Source organism: Arachis stenosperma, chromosome 2 (genome assembly GCF_014773155.1).
Source record: "Arachis stenosperma cultivar V10309 chromosome 2, arast.V10309.gnm1.PFL2, whole genome shotgun sequence".
Taxonomy (NCBI): Eukaryota; Viridiplantae; Streptophyta; class Magnoliopsida; order Fabales; family Fabaceae; genus Arachis; species Arachis stenosperma.
In genome coordinates, this window is record NC_080378.1 from 69164445 (window position 1) to 69185352 (window position 20908).

At 38.4% G+C, this 20908-nt stretch overlaps 1 protein-coding gene across 3 annotated transcripts; it reads left to right on the forward strand.

Annotated features, from left to right (window-relative positions):
* The first annotated feature begins 15763 nt into the window (after positions 1–15763).
* On the forward strand, positions 15764–19932 carry LOC130960189 (glycosyltransferase BC10). 3 transcript variants are annotated; one of them, XR_009079029.1, is made up of 3 exons: positions 15764–16899; positions 19382–19467; positions 19600–19932. XR_009079029.1 is itself a non-coding variant. In XM_057885517.1 (2 exons), exon 1 carries the CDS (start codon positions 15891–15893, stop codon positions 16887–16889), a length of 999 nt encoding a protein of 332 aa, XP_057741500.1. In that variant the 5' UTR covers positions 15764–15890; the 3' UTR covers positions 16890–16899; positions 19382–19932. The 3 variants fall into 3 exon arrangements, 2 of the variants coding, with proteins under 2 accessions (XP_057741500.1, XP_057741499.1); XM_057885517.1 differs by having other exon boundaries at positions 19382–19932; XM_057885516.1 differs by lacking the exon at positions 19382–19467 and having other exon boundaries at positions 19600–19930.
* Positions 19933–20908: the final 976 nt, after the last annotated feature.

Sequence of the window (20908 nt, forward strand, 5' to 3'; positions counted from 1 at the left end):
GGTATCCTTGGTAGATGTTTACAAAGAATCCTGCCATACAGAGAAAATCCCTCCAGCTCGGCCACTTAAAGGCAAAAGAGGAGGAGGAAATCGGAATGAATACTGTGAGTATCACCGACTTCGAGGGCATTCTACCAACGAATGCTTCGACTTGAAAAACGTCATAGAAAAACTAGTAAGAGAAGGAAAGCTAGATCGATTTTTGGCCAATCGGGATAACGAACCAAGAAAAAGAAGAAGGGATGAGGATGTTGGACGATCTGAACGATCACCTCGCACACCGAAAAGACATGTTCACGTAATACACGGCGGATTTGCCGGAGGAGGAATCTCCAAATCATCTCGAAAGCGACACCTCAAAGAAGTATACCACGTCGAAGGAAAAAAGGAAGTCCCGGACATCCCAGCAATCACGTTTACCAAGGAAGACGCATCCGGAATCATCTCGGGACACGACGACCCCATGGTCATTACGATCATACTGGCAAACGCCAACCTTCACCGTACATTAATTGACCAGGGAAGCTCTGCAGACATCTTATTCAAAACTGCCTTCGACAAACTCGGTCTAGATGAAAAAGAGCTAAGAGCATACCCAAACAGCCTGTTCGGACTAGGAGATGCCCCAGTTCAACCGCTGGGATACGTATCGCTGCATACAACCTTCGAAAAGGGGAACCAGTCCTGAACACTCAAGATAGATTACATCGTGGTCGACGTAAGCTCAGCCTACAATGCCTTAATAGGTCGGACAACGTTAAATCAACTCGGAGCAATAGTTTCAACCCCACATCTATGTATGAAATTCCCAACTGCGGAAGGGATAGCTACGATAAAGGCAGATCAAAAAATGGCACGTCGCTGTTACAACAAAAGCCTAAACCTCCGAGGTGAAGGATGAGAGTTTCATACAATCGAGCTCGGTGGAGTTCAGAGGCGAGAAGAACTCCGACCACAACCCGAAGGAGAAATAGAAAGAATCCAGATCGGAGACACCTCAGATAAAACAACTAATATTGGCACGATCCTGAAAGGAGACATGAAGGAATCGCTAATACGGTTCCTACGAGATAATGTTGATCTCTTCGCATGGAAAGCTGCCGACATGCCAGGTATTGATCTCAAACTAATGAGCCACAAATTGGCAGTCTATCCGGGATCCCGGCCGGTACAACAAAGACGAAGAAAACTTGGATCAGAACGAACTCAGGCTGTAGAAGAACAAGTACAAGCGCTACTTGAGGCCGGGTTCATAAGGGAAGTCAAATATCCACTATGGCTAGCAAACGTCGTCTTAGTGAAAAAGTCAAATGGGAAGTGGCGAATGTGCACCGACTACACCGAACTCAACAAAGCCTGCCCAAAAGACCCCTATCCACTCCCAAGCATCGACGCTCTAGTGGATGCTTCATCAGGATATAAGTATCTCTCATTCATGGACGCATATTCAGGGTACAACCAAATCCCCATGTATCCACCAGATCAAGAAAAAACCTCGTTCCTAACACCGAAAGCAAACTACTGTTACATCGTGATGCCTTTTGGTCTCAAGAACGCAGGAGCTACTTATCAAAGGCTAATGAATAAAGTTTTCGCAGATCACATCGGAAAAATCATGGAAGTTTATGTAGACAATATGTTGATAAAGACACAAAGCGAAGATACATTGTTATCCGACCTGACTCAAGTGTTTTCTACTATCAGGAAACACAACATGCGGCTCAATCCCGCAAAATGCACCTTCGCAGTAGAAGCCGGAAAATTCTTGGGCTTCATGCTCACACAAAGGGGGATTGAAGCAAATCCAGACAAGTGTCGAGCCATACTCAACATGAAGAGCCCAACCTGTATCAAAGAAGTACAACAACTCAACGGAAGGTTGGCCGCTCTATCCCGATTCTTAGCAGGAGCTGCGATAAGATCTCTTCCCTTCTATGCTACTTTAAGAAAGGGAAAACAGTTTGAATGGACGATAGAATGTGAGCAAGCCTTCCTAGACTTCAAGGAGTTCTTAGGACAGCCACCTATCCTATCTCGGCCACGAGAAGGAGAACCGCTCATATTATATCTCGCAGTAGGGAGCCGGGCAATAGCCTCAGCACTAGTTAGAGAAGACGAACATGGGCAAAAACCCGTCTACTTCATTAGCAAAGCACTACAGGGATCCGAGCTGAACTACCAGAAAATAGAAAAGTTTGCCTACGCTCTGATCCTCACATCCCGGCGGCTTCGCCCGTATTTTCAAGCGCATACCATTAAAGTTCGAACCAACCAACCCATAAAAGGAATATTGCAGAAAATAGATCTAGCAGGAAGAATCCTACAATGGACAATCGAGTTGTCCGAATTCGATCTCCAATACGAGGCGCGTACAGCGATCAAATCGCAACACCTGACCGACTTCATCGCAGAATTTACAGACATCCCAGAAATCCCCATAGAATGGAACATATACGTAGACGGATCCTCGAATAAAACAGGAAGTGGTGCGGGTGTGATAGTTGAGAGCAACCAAGGAACTCAACTTGAGCTCTCCCTTAAATTTGGATTCCCGGCCTCAAACAACCAGGCAGAATACGAAGCACTATTAGCTGGTCTAAAGCTGGCTAGAGAGGTTAGAGCCCGGAAGCTCAACATCTACAGTGACTCACAAGTCATCACCTCACAAATAACAGAAAACTACCAAGCCAAAGATCCGACCATGAAAAAATATTTGGATAAAACCAAAGAACAGCTCGGACAACTCGGGGAATCTAGGATCCACCACATACCTCGTGAGCAAAATGCCCGAGCTGACGCCCTTTCAAAATTAGCTAGCACCAAACCAGGGGGCAACAACAGAAGCCTCATCTAAGAGGTATTACATAACCCGTCAATAGCGGAAGAAGAAAGAATCCTAGCCATAATAGGTCGGGATCAAGGATGGATGACCCCCATAATAAACTACCTCAAATCAGAAGAACTCCCTACAGATGAAAAGGAGGCAAAGAGGCTGAAAAGGGAGGCACAGTACTACACTATCATAAACAACACGCTGTACAAAAGAGGGATATCAACACCTTTACTAAAATGCGTACCAACTTCCAATACAAAGGAAGTCTTGGAGGAAGTACACAGTGGCATTTGTGGAAATCATCTCGGGGCACAAGCTCTCACCAAAAAGGTACTCCGGGCGGGATTCTATTGGCCAACTCTACAAAAGGAGGCTACAGAATTTGTAAGGACATGTCCACCATGCCAGAAGCATGCCAACTTTCACACTGCCCCACCAGAAAAGCTCATCAGCGTGACCTCACCCTGGCCATTTGCGAAATAGGGACTCGACCTACTCGGACCCTTCCCACAGGGATCAGGACAAGTAAAATTCCTCATAGTAGGAGTAGACTATTTTACAAAATGGATCGAGGCAGAACCCCTGGCCAACGCCACCGCTCAAAGAAGCCAAAAATTCCTATATAGGAACATTATTACGAGATTCGGGGTACCATACTCCATCACCACGGACAACGGTACCCAATTTACAGAGGCAGGCTTCAGAAAACTGGTGGCCGGCTTGAACATAAAACACCAGTTCACCTCTGTCGAACATCCCCAAGCCAATGGATAAGCTGCAGCGGCCAACAAAGTCATATTGGCCGGATTAAAGCGGAGGCTACAAGAAGCAAATGGAGCTTGGGCCGAGGAACTACCACAAGTCCTATGGGCATACCGAACAACATCCCATTCTACTACAAACGAATCACCATTCCGACTAGCATACGGAGTGGAGGCAATGATTCCAATAGAAATCGAAGAAGGATCTCCCCGAGTAGTCCACTACAATGAACAAGCAAACTCCCAACTTCAGAGAGAAGAGCTCGACTTGTTACCCGAAATCTAAGAAAGAGCTCGGATCAGGGAAGAAGCTCTAAAGCGACGAATGGCCTCCAGATATAATCAAAAGGTAGTACCGAGAAGTTTTGCAGAGAATGATCTCATCCTAATCAGAAATGATATTGGAACAACTCAACCCGGAGAAGGAAAGCTGGCAGCAAACTGGAAAGGACCTTACCGAGTCATTGAAGTACTGGGGAAGGGCTACTACAGACTGTCCGAGCTTGATGGACGGGAGCTTCCTCGATCATGGCACGCCTGCAACCTAAGAAGGTACTACAGTTAGGAAAGGTAAAGGATCTCACTAAATGGATGCGCTCTTTTTCCTGAAAAGGTTTTTTAATGAGGCACCATGTCGAGACTTAGGAACAAGGGAATTCCCACATGTATATATTTGCATTTTTTCTTTGAATAAAGTTTATTTAGATATTCTACACGATTCCAAGACACATTAATCTGAAGTATTCATCGTCCGATTATAAAGCAACAGGTTGGCAGAAAGTGAAAAACAAAATCACTGCGCGACCACGATAAAGACAATCGTCCGATAAAGGTGAAAACGCGATTCACCCAAAGGACGATCTAAAGACGCCAACCATTTTCTACAAATCGGCAAAGATGAACACAGAATAATGTAAGAAGTTATCGAAAGCAATCCAAAAAAAAGAACCTGACGAGGTCTTACGGATAGCTAATATAATAACTTAAAAGACTGGCCGACATTCAGAAATCGGACCAAGTCAACCCAAGTTATAAGTAAACCCTGGAAAGAGGTCTGGCCAACCCTATTAAAGAGGATTACTTTAACTTAGAAGGGCCTGACATAACAAAGTCAGCCTAAAACTAAAAAGTTATACAAGTAGTCCCTGAAAGAGATCCGACAAAGATCCAAGAAAGAGGACTACGAAGAATAACTTAAAGGAGACCGACATAACCAAATCGGACTCCTACCATTAAAAAGTTATCAAAGTAGTCCCTGAAAGAGATCTGACAAAGATCCAAGAAAGAGGACTACGAAAAATAACTTAAAGGAGACCGACATAACCAAATCGGACTCCTACCATTAAAAAGTTATCAAAGTAATCCCTGAAAGAGATCTGACAAAGATCCAAGAAAGAGGATTATAGAAATAACTTAAAGGAGACCGACATAACCAAATCGGACTCCTACCATTAAAAAAGTTATACAAGTAGTCCCTGAAAGAGATCTGACAAAGATCCAAGAAAGAAGACTACTAAAAATAACTTAAAGGAGACCGACATAACCAAGTCGGACTCCTACCACAAGAGATCTGACAAAGATCCAAGAAAGAGGACTACGAAAAATAACTTAAAGGAGACCGACATAACCAAGTCGGACTCCTACCACTAAAAAGTTATCAACATAATCCCTGAAAGAGACCGAGTAAAGACCCAGAAAAGGGGATCACGAAAATAGCTTTTGAGGGGGAACAACATAAAGAAATCGGTCATAAGGCGCCAAAGAGCAAACCGAAAAACAAGTCGGACCCCCCACAGGCACGGCCTCAAAAGGATCCAAGCTACAAACGATAAAGCACGCAAACAACCTAAAGAGGCCAGAACAGCAAATTTCAATAGATACCATGCATAAAACGATAAAAGCTTCAAGAGGTCACCATAAAACCAACATCGGAAGCTACTTTTGTTTTTCAAAAAAGAGTTGCAAGACAGACAACTAGAAGTGTCAAACAAAACAAAATCCAAAAAGCCCACAAACCGGGCTATTTACACAAAATATCCAGAAAAAGATCAGCTAAAGATCGAGAGCTTTCCCAGCAGCATCAATATGAGGAGAAGGAGGACGAGTCTGAAGGGGCACGGCATCTACGGTTCCATCATCCCGGTTCAGAATCTGGCAATCCAGATCAGATGTAACGGGAGGAACAGAGGAGGTCGACACCTTGAGAGAAGGCACTGGGGGAGGATCAATCTCTTCATCATCCTGGTCATCAGGGACAATCTTACCATCTCTCACGACGTTATCCAGGCTGATAAGAGTCAAGTCGGCATCAGGAGTAACAACTCGGAACTGCTCCATCAGGTTCCCGGAGGCAGCAGTTACACTACCCACAAAGTGACCCTGAAGCTCACCATAATTAACCCGAGCTGTTTCCAACTCCTCCCGAAGACGCATCAGTTCCCTATAAGCCGAGACATAGCTATCCTTATGTTTCAAAGCCATGTCTTCACCCAGCTTCAGAGAAGCAGCAAGGGCAATAGAGCTGGCCTTCTCACCCTCCAGTTCCTTCTCCACCTTGGCCAACTTCACCTCCAACTCCTCCTTCAGACCCTTGATTCGATCAAACTCTGACTTGGCCTCCTCCATAAAAGATTTAGTAGCATGAACCGGAATCCCCTGAATTGTTCGAAAAATAGCCGCACCCATATGGGCCATCTTCACACTATTTTGGGTAATAAAATACAAATGCTTTAACAGAGACACGTTGTCCATGGAAAGCCCACCATAGGGGGCAATTTGCTGGTCAACAAATTCAATGGCATTAAAGTCTGGAGCATCCAAGTTAAAGGGTTCGGATGTTTTTTGCTATTTCAAAGGTGGGGCACCAGAAGCAGCAGCAGAAGTTTGAGGAGGATCGACCTGATGAAACTGGGGAGTAGGAATTACTTTCCTCGGCCCAAGGGAACTCGGCACCGGGGGCTTCAGGGGGACTTGTGAAGATCCCTCGCCGGCCACCTTGGCCGAGGTGTTCAGAGCAGTAGTTGCCTTTTTTGCCCTTTTGAAGGCCTTCATAGAGTTGTTATTCTTTGACATCTCTACAAAACACAAAAACAGTCACGACAAAGAGCTACAAAAGAGGAAAAAAAAGGAAATAAGTATAAAAACAAGTCAGACAAATACCCAAAACAGTCCGAACCAAGGATGGGTCATTCAAAAACCTTTTTGTATCAAGATGGGGCATTTTCCCCCATAGATCCTCAAGAACAACAACAAAAGCACGCTCAACATCATCAAGCATCTCCCAAGTATAACGAGACACTCTCACATCCCTCTGCCACTCTAGAGGGAAAGAAGGCTCATCATTTTCGTCAAGAAAAAAGGAGCGGACCCCCTCGACAGCACGAACCTTAAAGAAGTAATTCTTGAAATCCTTAAAGGACTCATCATACATAACAAAAACTTTGTGGCCCTGGGCGGACCTGAAGGAAACCCAGGAAGCCTTCTTTTTTGAAGAACCGCCAGGCTTGGCAGAAACAAACAAATAAAGAAACAGAGTCTGGGAAGGTGTTACATCTAGTTCACGGCAGAGAAGTTGAAAAATTTTAATAAAACCCCAGGAATTGGGGTGAAGCTGGGATGGAGCAATATTACACGACCACAACAGGTCGGTTTCAAAAGCAGTAAAAGGAAAAGTAACATTCAACTGGCTGAAAAAGTATTCATAGGCATAAAAGAAGGGACGCTCCCTCTCAATGGAAGTCGGAAAGCAAACCCTCTCATCAGAATCAGGAGCAACAAGCTCGTAATCCCCCTCACGAACATTGTTACCACAAATCCTATGACGCTTCCTCAGCTCTGTGCAAAATTCAGCGTCCACAACGGAAACACACAACAAAAACGAGGGAGTCCAGCCAATCGGACATCCCCTCGGGAACTCTGGAAGACATCTCTACAATGTTATTGCGAGAAGACATGAGGCCAACTAAATCCTACAAGTAAGAAAAGAAAATGAGGTTACTACAAACATCTCGGACAAAGGAGAAAACAACTCGGTCAATACTTCTCAGGCAATAAAAAGCAAGAAAAGGAAAACACCAAGACTCAAACCAAAGTCCTGGGGCATCCTTTGGAGGCAGTAACAAGGCAAGGTTTCCAGAAAAATAGTGTGAAGTTTGCATCCCAGCATTTTTTCAAACAAGAAAAAGACCTCAAACAAGCAAGCATTTTCAGAAGCATAAGTCATCACAGTGTACCAAACAAAAAAGCATTCCCAGAACGTCAAAACGCGCCAAATTGCTAAAGGTATGAACTTTCTCAAAATCAAAAACAAAAACGATCAAGCAAAGCAAGGAACAAGATGCAGATTCTCTATCAGAAGCAACAACAAAACCCTAGAAAGCCTCGACAAAAATGTCAAAAGAGCGCACGAAAGAAAGCCAAGAAAAACACGTTTACAACGACAAACAAACACAAGATCATGAAAAGGTTCAAACTTTCAAACATGCAAAATCAAAGCTTCACCAAAAAACTAAAAGTAAAGCCGCGAAAGAAGCAAGAAAGTTAGTACCAACCTGAAAAAGCAGCAGGCTTCAAGGAAGTTGAAGAGGAAAGGCGAAAATCTGGAATTGCTCTCTCAAAAGTAAAAGAGAAGACACGAGCAAAAGCAACATCGTTGGGCTGAAACGCGAAAATGCAAAACTCCAAGCAGAGGCTTTAGAAAAACCAAACAAACGCCGCAACACGAAAAAAAGTTAAAAGCGAGAGAAATGCGAAGAAGTTACGAAAAGGGCGAAGGAGAGAAACCGTTTCTGGGTTTTCAAAATCAAGATAAAAAAGCCAAAGGGAAACGGGGCAATTAATGTTAAAATTAATGTAGACATTAAACCCTCGCACGTTTCCAAAGCGCCGATATAAAAGCGCGCACTTTTAAGAAGAAAAACGTTCTACATTCAAAAGCTTATACAAAAGGAATCGACAAAATGCTTGAGTTCGGCTTCACCAAAGAAGGACCGAAGTCAAGGACTCGACCTCAAAAAAGAAGACCGAGCTCAAGCAGGGGCACTGTTCATACCCTGGGTCGAGCTATCCGACCTGGGATGATTGGAGATAAAGCGACCGACCTCCTCTGGTCGGACTATCTGACCTCTTTTCAAAGAGTTCGACCAAATCGACAGGAAAGCCCAATAAAGGGCCCAAATAGAGGAACACGACCCAAATCCTAAGGCAGCCCAAGCCTATAGAGATAAAGGCGGTTCCATTGAAGATACGCTGACCTTAACTCAAAGATAAAGATAAGATAAGATAACTAACTTATCTTATCCAAAAGGTCACATCTCACCATTATAAATACACTGGATCACCCAGGTATAACTCATACTCTGATTCTACTTAATACCTGCTTAATACCCTTGCTAACTTAAGCATCGGAGTCCCTTGCAGGTACCCCCCACCCTCCGGGGACGAAGGATCAGCACCACCACCAGGTCCAACAAGTCGGATACACCAGCTCCGGCCGCTGTACACCTGCCGGACACGTCGGCTCCGACCAACACAGAAGGTCTCGTCCGAGATCGACCTACAGTTTCAGGTGACCCTCGGAACACTCACTATTTTCTTCTCAATCAGCTTCCCCCAATTTCAAAAATTCATGAACAATTATGTTGAAAATTGTTCAATTTTGGTGTTTAGAATCAAATTAACTTGGTGGATTTGCCGGGTCTTGTCTCAATTTCCCATTGGTAAGGTGAAAATCCTATAACTCTAGTCAATTCATTAATTTGGTGTTTTGGGTATTGAATTTTGGAAATATTCTTGTGATAATTATGTTAGGTACATGTAAATATGTAATATGAGACAATTGGAGATATTGGAAGCTTGGTGAGAAGTTCTAGTTGCTGGATTCTTTTGGTGGGTGAAGCTTACAACTTTTCCTTGTGGGTTACCTTGGATAAATACGCGAAAATTGGCCAAGGTATGATTTAGGTTTCATGCGTTTAATATATAAAGTTTTGTGAAAACTTAGGCTAGGGGACTATAGGATAAGTTGAAGTGATTTGATGTGTTAAATGATTAATCTTTATGTTATTGATGCATTAGTTGATGTGAGCATGTGTTGAGTAATGGATAATGTGGGTTGAATGTAAATATATTTATATATGCTAATATGATGATGATGAATGTAGGATTTGTGATTATGGTAATGTAATGAGATGGTTGGGAAATTGAGTGGTGTTTATTTGGATTTGTTGGTATTGTTATAATGAATAAAGTTGTGATGAAAAGTGAAGGATTTTATGATGATGATAATGTGTATTTGGAATGATATGTTAGTTGTGAATGAAACTTGTAAAGTGGGATTGAATTGAGGTGTTATTGAGCTAAGGGAATGCAAGGGTTGCAAGAATTGTTGTGTTATGGCGAAGGGTAAGTTGTATTGATAATTATGCAATATTGAGCTGAATGAGAATGAGTTTTAAAAAGGGAAATGTGGTTTTGGTAAAAATGAGGTTTGGATGTAATTTGGTAAAATGTGGTCTTTGATGAATTTTGATAGTCCATAACTTGCTCCTCAAATTTTACATGGAAATGTGGTTTGTTCCAAATGAAAGGTGGTTTTGCAAGCTTTTGAATGGCATAAATTTTGTGAAAAATGGAGTTTTGTAGAGAAAGTTATGAACGACAGAAGTTTGGTGTGAAAAATGTGTATGCAGGTGGCTAAATTCTAAATTTGCAGCTTTCTGGGTAATCTGTATTTTTTTAGAAAAATGTACATCCACGCGTACACGTGGCCCACGCGCACGCGTGGCATGGCATTTTAAACTGCGCATGCGCGAGTAGTCCATGCGTGTGCGCAATGAGCTAACACCCATGAGAACGTGTACGCATGACCCACGCGTACACATGACATGATATTCTCATCTACGCATACGCTTGGTAAGGGATTGCGCGTGCGTGCTGCTTTTTCATACTACCACGCGTACGCGTGGCCTACGCGCACGCGTGGCCTCTGTTTCTGCAAAACTGGTTTATGTATTTTAAAATTAATTTCAAACTTCCAAACCTCTATTTTCATTCTCTTAGTCATAATAAGTGATATTAAGCTTAGTAATTAGTTGGAGCTAGGAAATAGAGATAACTTAGGAGTGAAGTAAAGATTAAAAATGACGAACTGTGTAAGAAGAGGTGCGTGTATAAACGAGTTCTGATACTAAGGCTTGAATGATTGATCTTCTACAAGTATTATAAAATGTATGAGGCAAGTAAGAGTGTAATATAAGAATTTGAGAATCGATGATATTAATTAACCAAGGATAATAAAATGTATGATCCATGAGTTAAGTGAAATTGAGAATGAAAATGATAAATTGTAAGAAATAATCGAATAACTTGAGCTTGGGGTGTTGCCCCCATGTCAGCCGAGATTTTTTCCGTGGTTATTATTAAGCTTGGGGTATTGTTTTTCCCATGTCAGCTTGGGGTGTTGTCTCTTCTCCCCATGTCAGCTTGGGATTCGTCCCATGGATATTATTGAGCTTGGGGGCATTCCTTTCCCCATCTCAGCTTGGGGATTCTCCCCATGGTGTATGTTTGAGCTTGAGAACATGTCGGGATGGCTACGTAATCGATAGTTGATATCAACAGCCATAGGACAGGCATGCATCATGTGCACATTGTTTAAATTGCTTATTTGTGAACTATTTGGGAATGCCTACGTGATTATAACTTGCTAATTGTTGTACTTGTTATCTGTATTACTTGTAAGTTACTTGTGTTTGCCTTGTTTACTTATTTGTCTGTGTAAACTAATTGGTGATGGAAGAGCGGAGGAAAGGGAGGATTGGTTAGGAGTTAGGTTTAAGGTAAGTAAGATTAGGATACTTAGACCACCTACCCTTTTTATGGCTTTTGCTTAGAAATTAAGTTTTATAATTGTATGATGGAGTTCTAGGATTGCCTCTGGTATTCCCAGGACCTTATTTATTATACGCGTGTCACCTTTACCATGCTGAGAACCTCCGGTGCTCATCCCATACTGTGTTGTTATTTTCAGATGCAGGTTAAGAGGCTCCTCGTTAGGCATCTGGATTTCCCTGAAGCGGAGTATTCCCCGGTGTATTTTGGGTTTTCAGTTTGTATATGTTTGTATATATGTACTAGCTTGCTCTCCAAGAAACTTCATTATTTTATTCCTCATAGAGGTTACAGGAGAGTTAGGATTTTATTTCTGTATTTGGGTTACTTGTATATGTATGTATATATATATCCTCCGGCTAGCCTTGGCTTCACAGGCTGAGTCAGGAGATAGTTAGTTGTGTTTTTAGCCCTCTACTCGTGTCATCTGTCTATATATGTTATTGAACATTAGTTATCTTCTCACGCAAGTTACCTCGTTCCCTGAGCGTTGCGCTTTTAATTTTGGGAATTTGTTTTACTCGTTTTTCAAGACTCCTAGTAAAATATCTCTTTCCCTATCATTATACATATATTTTTACTTTTAGAGGTCGTAATACCTTATTATCTCAGTCTTATGACTTAAGTATAAGATTAAGTATGGTAAGGTGTTACAACACTTTTGAAGCGCACCCAAAATATAACAATAGGTTACTTTTCAAAAGCGTTCTCTTTGGTGAGAAAAGTGTATCCATAGATAATAAGCAAAGGCTACGCTTTATATGTGATTTTTTTAATATCTAAGGAGACATTTTTCAGTGATGCCATACTTGTGTTTCCTATTCTCCTAAAAAATGCAATACGCAAAAAAGCATAGCCTATTCTATGCTTTTCAAATGTAGCTTAAATAAAGTATGGCTGAATGGGTGATTTTCTTGTAGTGATTGCCTTACAAGGCATTACAATCACTTGTGAAAAGTATAAATAAAAATCAACAAAGTATAAATGTCCATTTCTAAGCAAATACACTACACCTATTTTCTAATGCATTTCAATTCTTCTTCTATCTCATTGATGCATGCGCATCATGTTATGTTTTGCTATACTTTTTCATATAAGAAATCAATACATAATGCTTAATTATAGAGAATTTTGTGCTTAAATTGAATATTATTTTGATTGCTTCAGTTGATGAATTTTGCAGGAAATAATAGAAAAAGAAGCAAAAAGTATGAAACAAGCTCAAAAGAAGAAAAAAAAGGAAGTTTTGGACACGCTTTGAAGCTTTAGACACGCTTTGAAACTTTAGTCCACGCTTTTGAAAGCGTGGCCCATGAAGAATTGCATGGCGCTTAACACACCAGGTTGAATGGGAGTGTAGAATGAAACGCCTTCGAAAGTGCACTCATGCATACGCATACCTCATGCGCACACACAACACTTGAAAAATGGGGATTCATGTGTACGCATGCTGCATGCGTACACACGATTGAAGATTTTTGTCATGATCATGCATACGCACGATCCAGTGAATAGTGGGCGTTCCATATGCCAGGAAGAATGGGCGTTTGAGCTTTACACGCCTTCGACACATTAAGTGAAGGCTTCTATGTGCAATATACAAGGGCATTTAACACCCACTTTGGGCGTGTCACATGCCACATTTTTACCTCCCAAGACCTTGTTTAATTGAGTGGCGTTCCACACGTCGCGGCTCGGTATTACACGCGGGGCCAAGTTTCAAGAATACTGTTTCAAGGACCCCATTGTGAGTTCTAGGGACCAGAAGAGGAGGGGCGTTTAACACCATATTTGGGCGTTCCACACGCCATTATGAGAAGCTGAGCGTTTTTCACACCCAAGAGTGGCGTTGCACGCCAAAGAAGGCCAACTCCAGGAAAGCATACCACTTCTTCATGCAAAGCGTGGTTCTTGGCCCAGTCTCCACAAACCTTGTTTGCAACACTTCAAGCCCACAATTGGACTAATGAAGCCTTGAACCGGAAGACACAAGGCTGAAGATTTAATGTGAAAGATTTGATTTGATTTGATTTTATTTTATTTTATTTTGAATTAGTTTGAATTTAATGATTAGGTTTTATTTTAAAGTTTAGCATAAAAAATCCTTAAGGAACTTGGAAAAGAGAACCGGGGGGCGGATCCGGGGATCAACCCTTTGCCGTTTTCTCGTATTCTTTTTTTTTTGTTAGTTTGAAGCATGAGCCACTAATTTCCTTGGTTAAGGTTAGGAGCTATGTTCATCTTTTTGTGGATTATTAATCTAAGTGTTTTATTTTATATGAGGTTTATGCTTTTATTTATTTCATGATTGAGTTTTTGTTCTTCATCGCTAAAGATTTAGAATTGTTTGAAAACATTCTAATTCCGTCTTGGATTCTAAATATTGTTTTGAAAAAAATTAATATTTGAATTAACTTAAAATCTCTTTCACACTACTTTTTGATATCACTAGGAATAGATTCAAAGAGTGTGCGATACTTTGTGAATTTCAATTACTAGGACTAGTTTAAATACATGACATATAATTCAACCTAAGGACTATTTTTGAATCTTACTTGAAATTGAATCAGAATTGTGCTTTACCTCTTTTTCTTAAGCAATTGACTAAGGAATTAGCTGTTAATTAAGTTAAAGAGAAATTAAATTATCAAGGAATTGGAATTTGGTTATTTATGATTGATCGTGATTGATCTTTGCTTACCTTATCTAAATAGACACAAGGATTATCTTCCTAAGGAGTGAACATTTCTGACATCTTAACTATCTTTATCATCTTGCTTTCTCAACCAATTTGCTTTTGTTAAAATTTATGTTTTTATACTATTTATTATTGGAACACTTATTCTTGATTGTCTGACTAGAATAATCAATTGACCATTGTTTGCTTAATCCGTTAATTCTCGTGAGATCGACACTCACTCACCATGAATTTATTACTTGGTACGATCCGATGTACTTATCGGTAGTTTGTGGTTTATAAAATCCGCATTACTCAGCAATTATTTTTAACATATGCTTCATGTTTTCATCTTTTGAACCCTCTATCTTATTTTGACATCCATCCTTTCATGGATTTCTTCACTTTTTTTTTGAACTTTTCAAATTTTTTCAACATTACTAATTTCGTAAGTCCAGATGAAATAATTGAACCTAACGTCAACTTTCTGCATGGATTCATCAGAGAACGAATTGAGCTATTTCACAGAAGTTGCATAACAAATTTTTTGTCAAAAACAGAATAGCAAGCAACGACATATATCCCATAACAGACATCGCTTCCTGGGTTTCACTAAACTCGAGCATCACTACATCAAAGCCAAGCAAACACTTGTCATTGTTGTAATTAAATTTCTTCGTCTGCTAATTCTTCAATATAGAAGAAAAACCACCACAAATACTAGCACAAGTTTAGTATATGTTCTTCCTTTGTTGAGTTGTGAATATTTTTGTCGGAGAAGATTTACAAATTTCCCAATCTAAACTTATGCGAAGAGGATGTAGAAGATGTAACTTTATTATTTTTAATTACTTTTATTTCTAAAATTTTGAGGTCAATAACTGTATAGTGCCACTTGGGACAAAACGTGTCACTTGTTATCCCCAATTAACAGAAACATTAATGAAATGATAGAATGATAGATGTAATTAGCAGAACATATAACTGATTACATTTAATTCATTAAATTATTATTATGTACTTTTATTCTCTGTGTAATTATTCATGTGTACATTTGTCTATTCTTTTATTTAATTAAATATTTTTGTTTTTAAGATATATTATTTTAAACTATTCAAACATTAAAAATTATTTTTGATATAAAATTGACAATAATATTTTTTAAAATTATAAACAAATGAGATATTAATCTCAAATATAGTACAATTTAATTTAAGATACAGACAAAATTAAAACCCTTCAATTTTTGAGGTACATAACAAATTAAAAAAAATTAAAATCTTAAAATCAAATTCTCCAATTTTGATTTCTTCAACTATTTTAAAAAATAAAAAATTATAATATTAAATTATATCACTCATTCAATTCGAGAAAGGAAAAAATTAAAATTTATCCCTCATACGTTATGTTTAATATTTATTTTTCGGTGATGGTCCTTTTTTGTTGATATCTTTAATATTAAAAAAGATGTTTAGGAATAACAAAATAAAATATTATTTCTAGAAAACCAAAAGAAACAAAAGAAAAAGGGAAGAAAAGAAGGGGAAAAATTCTACAAAAGCCACATATTCCAGGCTCCAGCGCCTCTTCTGTTCCCTGCCAACCCTGGTCGTAATCTTGTGACCTCAAAATCTCAGCGCACACTCAAACACACTACAGTACACACACTTCCTCAGTCCAAAAGACCCAAACCAAGCGAACCAAAAATCAAGCAAACACATACCTTCCGATGTTGTCATCGCCCATACTTGTCTCCCTCACTTTCTTCATTTCCCTCCCTCTCGTCCTACTCTTCTCCCCACAATTCCTCACCACCTCTTACCTCCCCTTCACCTCCGACACTCACGACCACACCCTCTTCCGCCGCGCCAGCGTCACCGCTGCTCACACCACCACCACCACCACAAACAACCCCAAAATTGCCTTCCTCTTCCTCACAAACTCCAACCTCTCCTTTGCCCCCCTGTGGGAGAAATTCTTCTCCGGCCATCGCCATCTCTTCAACATCTACATCCACGCGGACCCGTCCTCCACCGTCGCCGATCCTGGCGGCGTCTTTCGACGCCGCTTCATCCCTTCCAAGAAAACCAACCGCGCCTCACCTTCCCTCATATCTGCCGCCCGCCGCCTCTTGGCATCCGCCCTCATCGACGATCCCCACAACCAATATTTCGCCCTCGTCTCCCAACACTGTGTTCCTCTATTGTCGTTTCGATTCGTTTACAGTTACTTATTTTGCAACTCAATCCACTCCAGTTTCATAGAGATACTCTCCAACGAGACCAACCTGTATGACAGGTATGTAGCTCGTGGAGAAAACGCCATGCTGCCGGAAGTGCCGTACGAGGAGTTCCGGGTCGGGTCACAGTTCTTTGTCCTGACCCGGAAGCATGCGGGGGTTGTGGTGAGGGACAGGAAGCTGTGGAGGAAGTTCCGGCTTCCATGCGTGACAGAGGAACCGTGTTACCCAGAGGAGCACTACTTTCCGACGCTGCTGTCCATGGAGGACAGGAAGGGGTGCACCGGATTCACACTCACAAGGGTTAATTGGACCGGTTGCTGGGACGGGCATCCTCATCTGTATACGCCGTCGGAGGTTTCGCCGGGGCTCATTCGCCGGCTAAGAGTGTCAAATTCGAGCTACCCGTTCCTCTTCGCGAGAAAGTTCTCGCCGGAGTGTCTCGCGCCGCTTATGGAAATCGCTGATGATGTCATTTTCCGGGACTGAATTGACATCGGTAAGTACTTTTTTGAGCATGCTATGTCAAATTACTGTCAAATATTCTTTTCTTATGATCTTATCTTTGATGCAAATGTCATCATTTTGACTATTAATTTTAATGTTTTCTTCCCTAATTATCAAATCATATTTTTAATTCCTAATTGTGGAATAGAGCATATCCAAATTCATTCAATAGCTTGAAAACATAAGTAAAAGCACCCAATATTTGTTTATTTCGAGTAAATGATCAAATTAGTCCTGAAAGATTACTCTTTCTCTAAATTGGTTATTGATAGATTTTTTTAATCAAATTCGTTTTTTAAAAATTTTAAATTAGTCATATTAGTATCTCGGTTACTTTCATGGCTAATAGCATCAGAATTTGTTAGTGTGGTATGTTAAGTAACATCATAATACCCATCTAATAGGACTATTAACATTATTAGTTTATGAAATTAGATCAAATAAACCAAAATTGAGTAATTCCAATGCCTCAAATTATATTCTCAATTAAGTTTTGGTTTTATCTAATTTCATAAATTATTATGTTAATAGTTAATTAAGACTCCTAGATGTGTGTTGGGATGTGACTTAATGCATTATATTAGCAAATTTTGACACCATAAACAAAGAAAGTAATTAAATGACTAACATGACTAATTTAAAATTTTTAAAGGACGAATTTGATTAATAAAATCTTTCGGAGACCAAGTTGGAGAACGAGTGATCTTTCATGGATTAATTTGACCATTTACTCTATTTATTTTGCAAAAAATAAAGATTTTTAGGATGATAGATAATTTCTCTCTAAATATTGTAAAATCCAATATAAGATTTCTAAATCTGATCATTTACACACAGAAAAAGTGAGAAAAAAAACTATCACAAAAGGGAAAAGAGAATGCATTGGTCTGAAATAAGAGTAGAAATTTCACTACGTAGAACCTCCCTAAGGTCAATTCCTGAATTGCATCCAGTGTGAAACAAAGAATTGGTAAAGTTTATCCTGTGGATTTAGATACCTTGTGTGTATGTTAGAGATATGATGCTGGTGGTAGATATTCCGTCTTGTGGTTTCACTTTCAATTGATTTATATCTGCCCTAGTTCTCATAATTTCTTTGGTTGCACACTATTGTAGACCCAAAACGGCTTTTGCTTATAGCAAGTCTCCATGATTGGTTATTATTCAGATACCCTACTTTGGAGTGGATAAAGTACTAGTTAGTTTGGATTGGCTTAGTTGAGTCTAAGGGCCATGAGGAATTATTCTTGTAGAATTGCGTTAACAATATTACTTGTGTTATTAAAGCAACTCAGGGTAAATTCATTAGTTTGGTGTAGGCATGTAGTCCAAGGCTTTGGGGCATTTGATCTTGTTCACGCGTTTAATTATTTGGAGGAAAATGTTTTTGTTGGAGGGAGGTTTATTAAACCTCTAAACCTTCCAAAACTCCTCTTTTCAAGTTGGGGTGTGTTTGCAAGCTTGCAAAAAGAAAAGGAAAGCTTTGGAGGGGAGGAAGGGAAAATAAAACCAGGACTTACAAGTTTCGGTTGATCAAGAGTTTGAAATATAAAAGAAGGGCAATAGAGGACTTAGTATATATTTTGACAATATATTCTTTCATAAAATAATTTATTGGAATTAGTATATTTTATAAATAGTACAATAATTTAGTAGGGATAAAAATGTACGGTCAAATAAAATTGAATGAAAACCTAGAAAAGAGCGGTTATGGAAGGTCACCAAAAACTCTTGACCTCCGAATAATAATACTTGCGAACTATATTAAATCCTTCAAAGGCTTTCTCTCCAAAACTTCTTTTACCAAACTTGCAATGTCACCCTAGAATTCTGGAGTTTTAATCAGATTTTAATATAATTACAGTTTTATTTTCTAATTTTCTAATAAATTATTGAAATATTGTATGTCTATAATTCTATACATATAAATTCCAATACATTATTCTAATTGATGTATTAGGGATGGCTTTATAAATGTTGGTCGAGAAATGTTAGGGGACTATAAGAATTTATTGTTTTTGACCATCACTTAGCAAGCAATTCAATTCCTTTAGTTTAGTAATCCAACAACATACTTTATTCCATACTTTTAAATATTAATGGATAGCTGATGGCCAAAACCAATAAATTCTGATGACCCTCTAGCATTCATCATGTAGATATGCACTTCTATTGTCATTTTATGATCCATCCTTGCAGAGGTTGTATCAAAAATCTTGAGAGAATACATAAAGAAGTCTTCAACATTAGTACATATCTGAATTAGGAAGTGTACTTATCAGAGGTACCTAAATGTGCCTAAGTCTGTTGTCAATTTGATAACTTCTGCGTGGTGAACACCATATGATGTGTGGCTATGTCGTTTGTTGTACTCAATCCTCTTTATCACAAAACTTAAAAAATAGTGACGAGCATTTTATTCACGTTTCATATGGGTCCTAATTTTGAGTATATTTATGCACCAATTTGTTCAGGACAATCAATACCAGCCTTAGCCACCTAAAGCGTGTGAACAGATAGGATGTCCATATTTCAAAGCAAATTGGTTCCCTTTTACTCAGTTATTTACCTTTTCTTTCTTTCCTTTAGTTTTCTTTCTTTTATTTTAAGCTAAACGGGAGCTTCAACTTTTGGAGACACCTAACTTGGTTTGCCCTTCGGTTTTCGGGTATATGCCTTTTTTTTTTTCCAGGGAATCTTTGATGAGTTCGGGAATACTAAAGACATCTTAATGTAAAATGCCAATGTCTTGGAGTCTTCTTGATGTGTATAGAAAATTCGATTGCTTTTTTAACTGTAAAGTGTAATTGTAATTCGAATTTCAAGTGTGTGAATGAACAAGGTGTTTTGGTATGGCTGCAGAAAAAAGGCAAGGCTGGTCTCCAAAGGAGGCCTAAATTGTCAATTAATGAGCAATAGTTCAATTGTAAATTCGGGGTACGTTTTGTTTATTATTAGTGTAGTATTTTTATTCGTAATAATACTATGGGAATATTAATAATTATTACGGGAATATAAATTTTTTAAAGTTACATCGACTTTGTTTCGACATTATACATTATGGTACAAAAAATTTATAAAATCAAATTTTTATAAAAAGCTCGGAAGGGATAAAAGTTTTCGTCGGCAAATAATAATAGAGATTTTGTGGATAAAAAAAATTAAATAATAAGTTATTTAGTTATTATTTTTATGGAAAAGAGTTTAATTTTTTTATTAATAATTAATTTTAATATTTATGTTTGTTATTTAAAAATAATAATTTTTTTATATAATTAGATATCAGTATAAAAAATTTATATTGATAGTTATAAAATTAATTTAAAATTAATTTTTTTTAAATAGTTGAATTTTGATTTTAATTATTGATCACAATAATAATATTCTTTTCAAATGATATAAGTTAAATATTTGAAGAAAAAGAAGTAAGAATATAGATTAAAAAAAATAAGCAATAAAAAATTAAAATTGAATGAAAAATAAAAAATATGTATATAATAATATTTATGTGAATAATATTATGGGATTATTTTTTAATGACATTTAATTATAAATTTAATGCATTTTTTAAAATTACGAATTTATCTAAATTATATTATTTTATTAATTTTATTTTTTTAGAACAAAAAGATAGAGAAATAAAATTTTAAAGAGAAAAGAGAGAAAAAGATAAAGGAAAGAGGGAGTTTGTTAATTTTAGAGAAAAAAATTTTATTTTAATTTTAATGAAAAAATTTCGTGACATATTTTAGTTTGTCAAATTAGTAATATAAAATATAAATGATAAGTTATATATAGAAAGAGAAGGGTAGAGAAAAATAAAGAAGGGAAGAGAGATAAATAAGAGGATGTAGGAAGGAACTTTATTAATTTTAGAGAAAAATATTTTCTCTTAATTTTAATAAGAAAGTGTTATGTGATACATTTTGATTATAAATTAGTAATATAATATAGTTATATTTTAATTTCAATTATAATTTTTTAATTTTAGTTTAATTTTA

Bases quoted from the DNA above. Each gene is read 5' to 3' on its own strand.
- LOC130960189 (XM_057885517.1), top strand. From the start codon at position 15,891: ATGTTGTCATCGCCCATACTTGTCTCCCTCACTTTCTTCATTTCCCTC.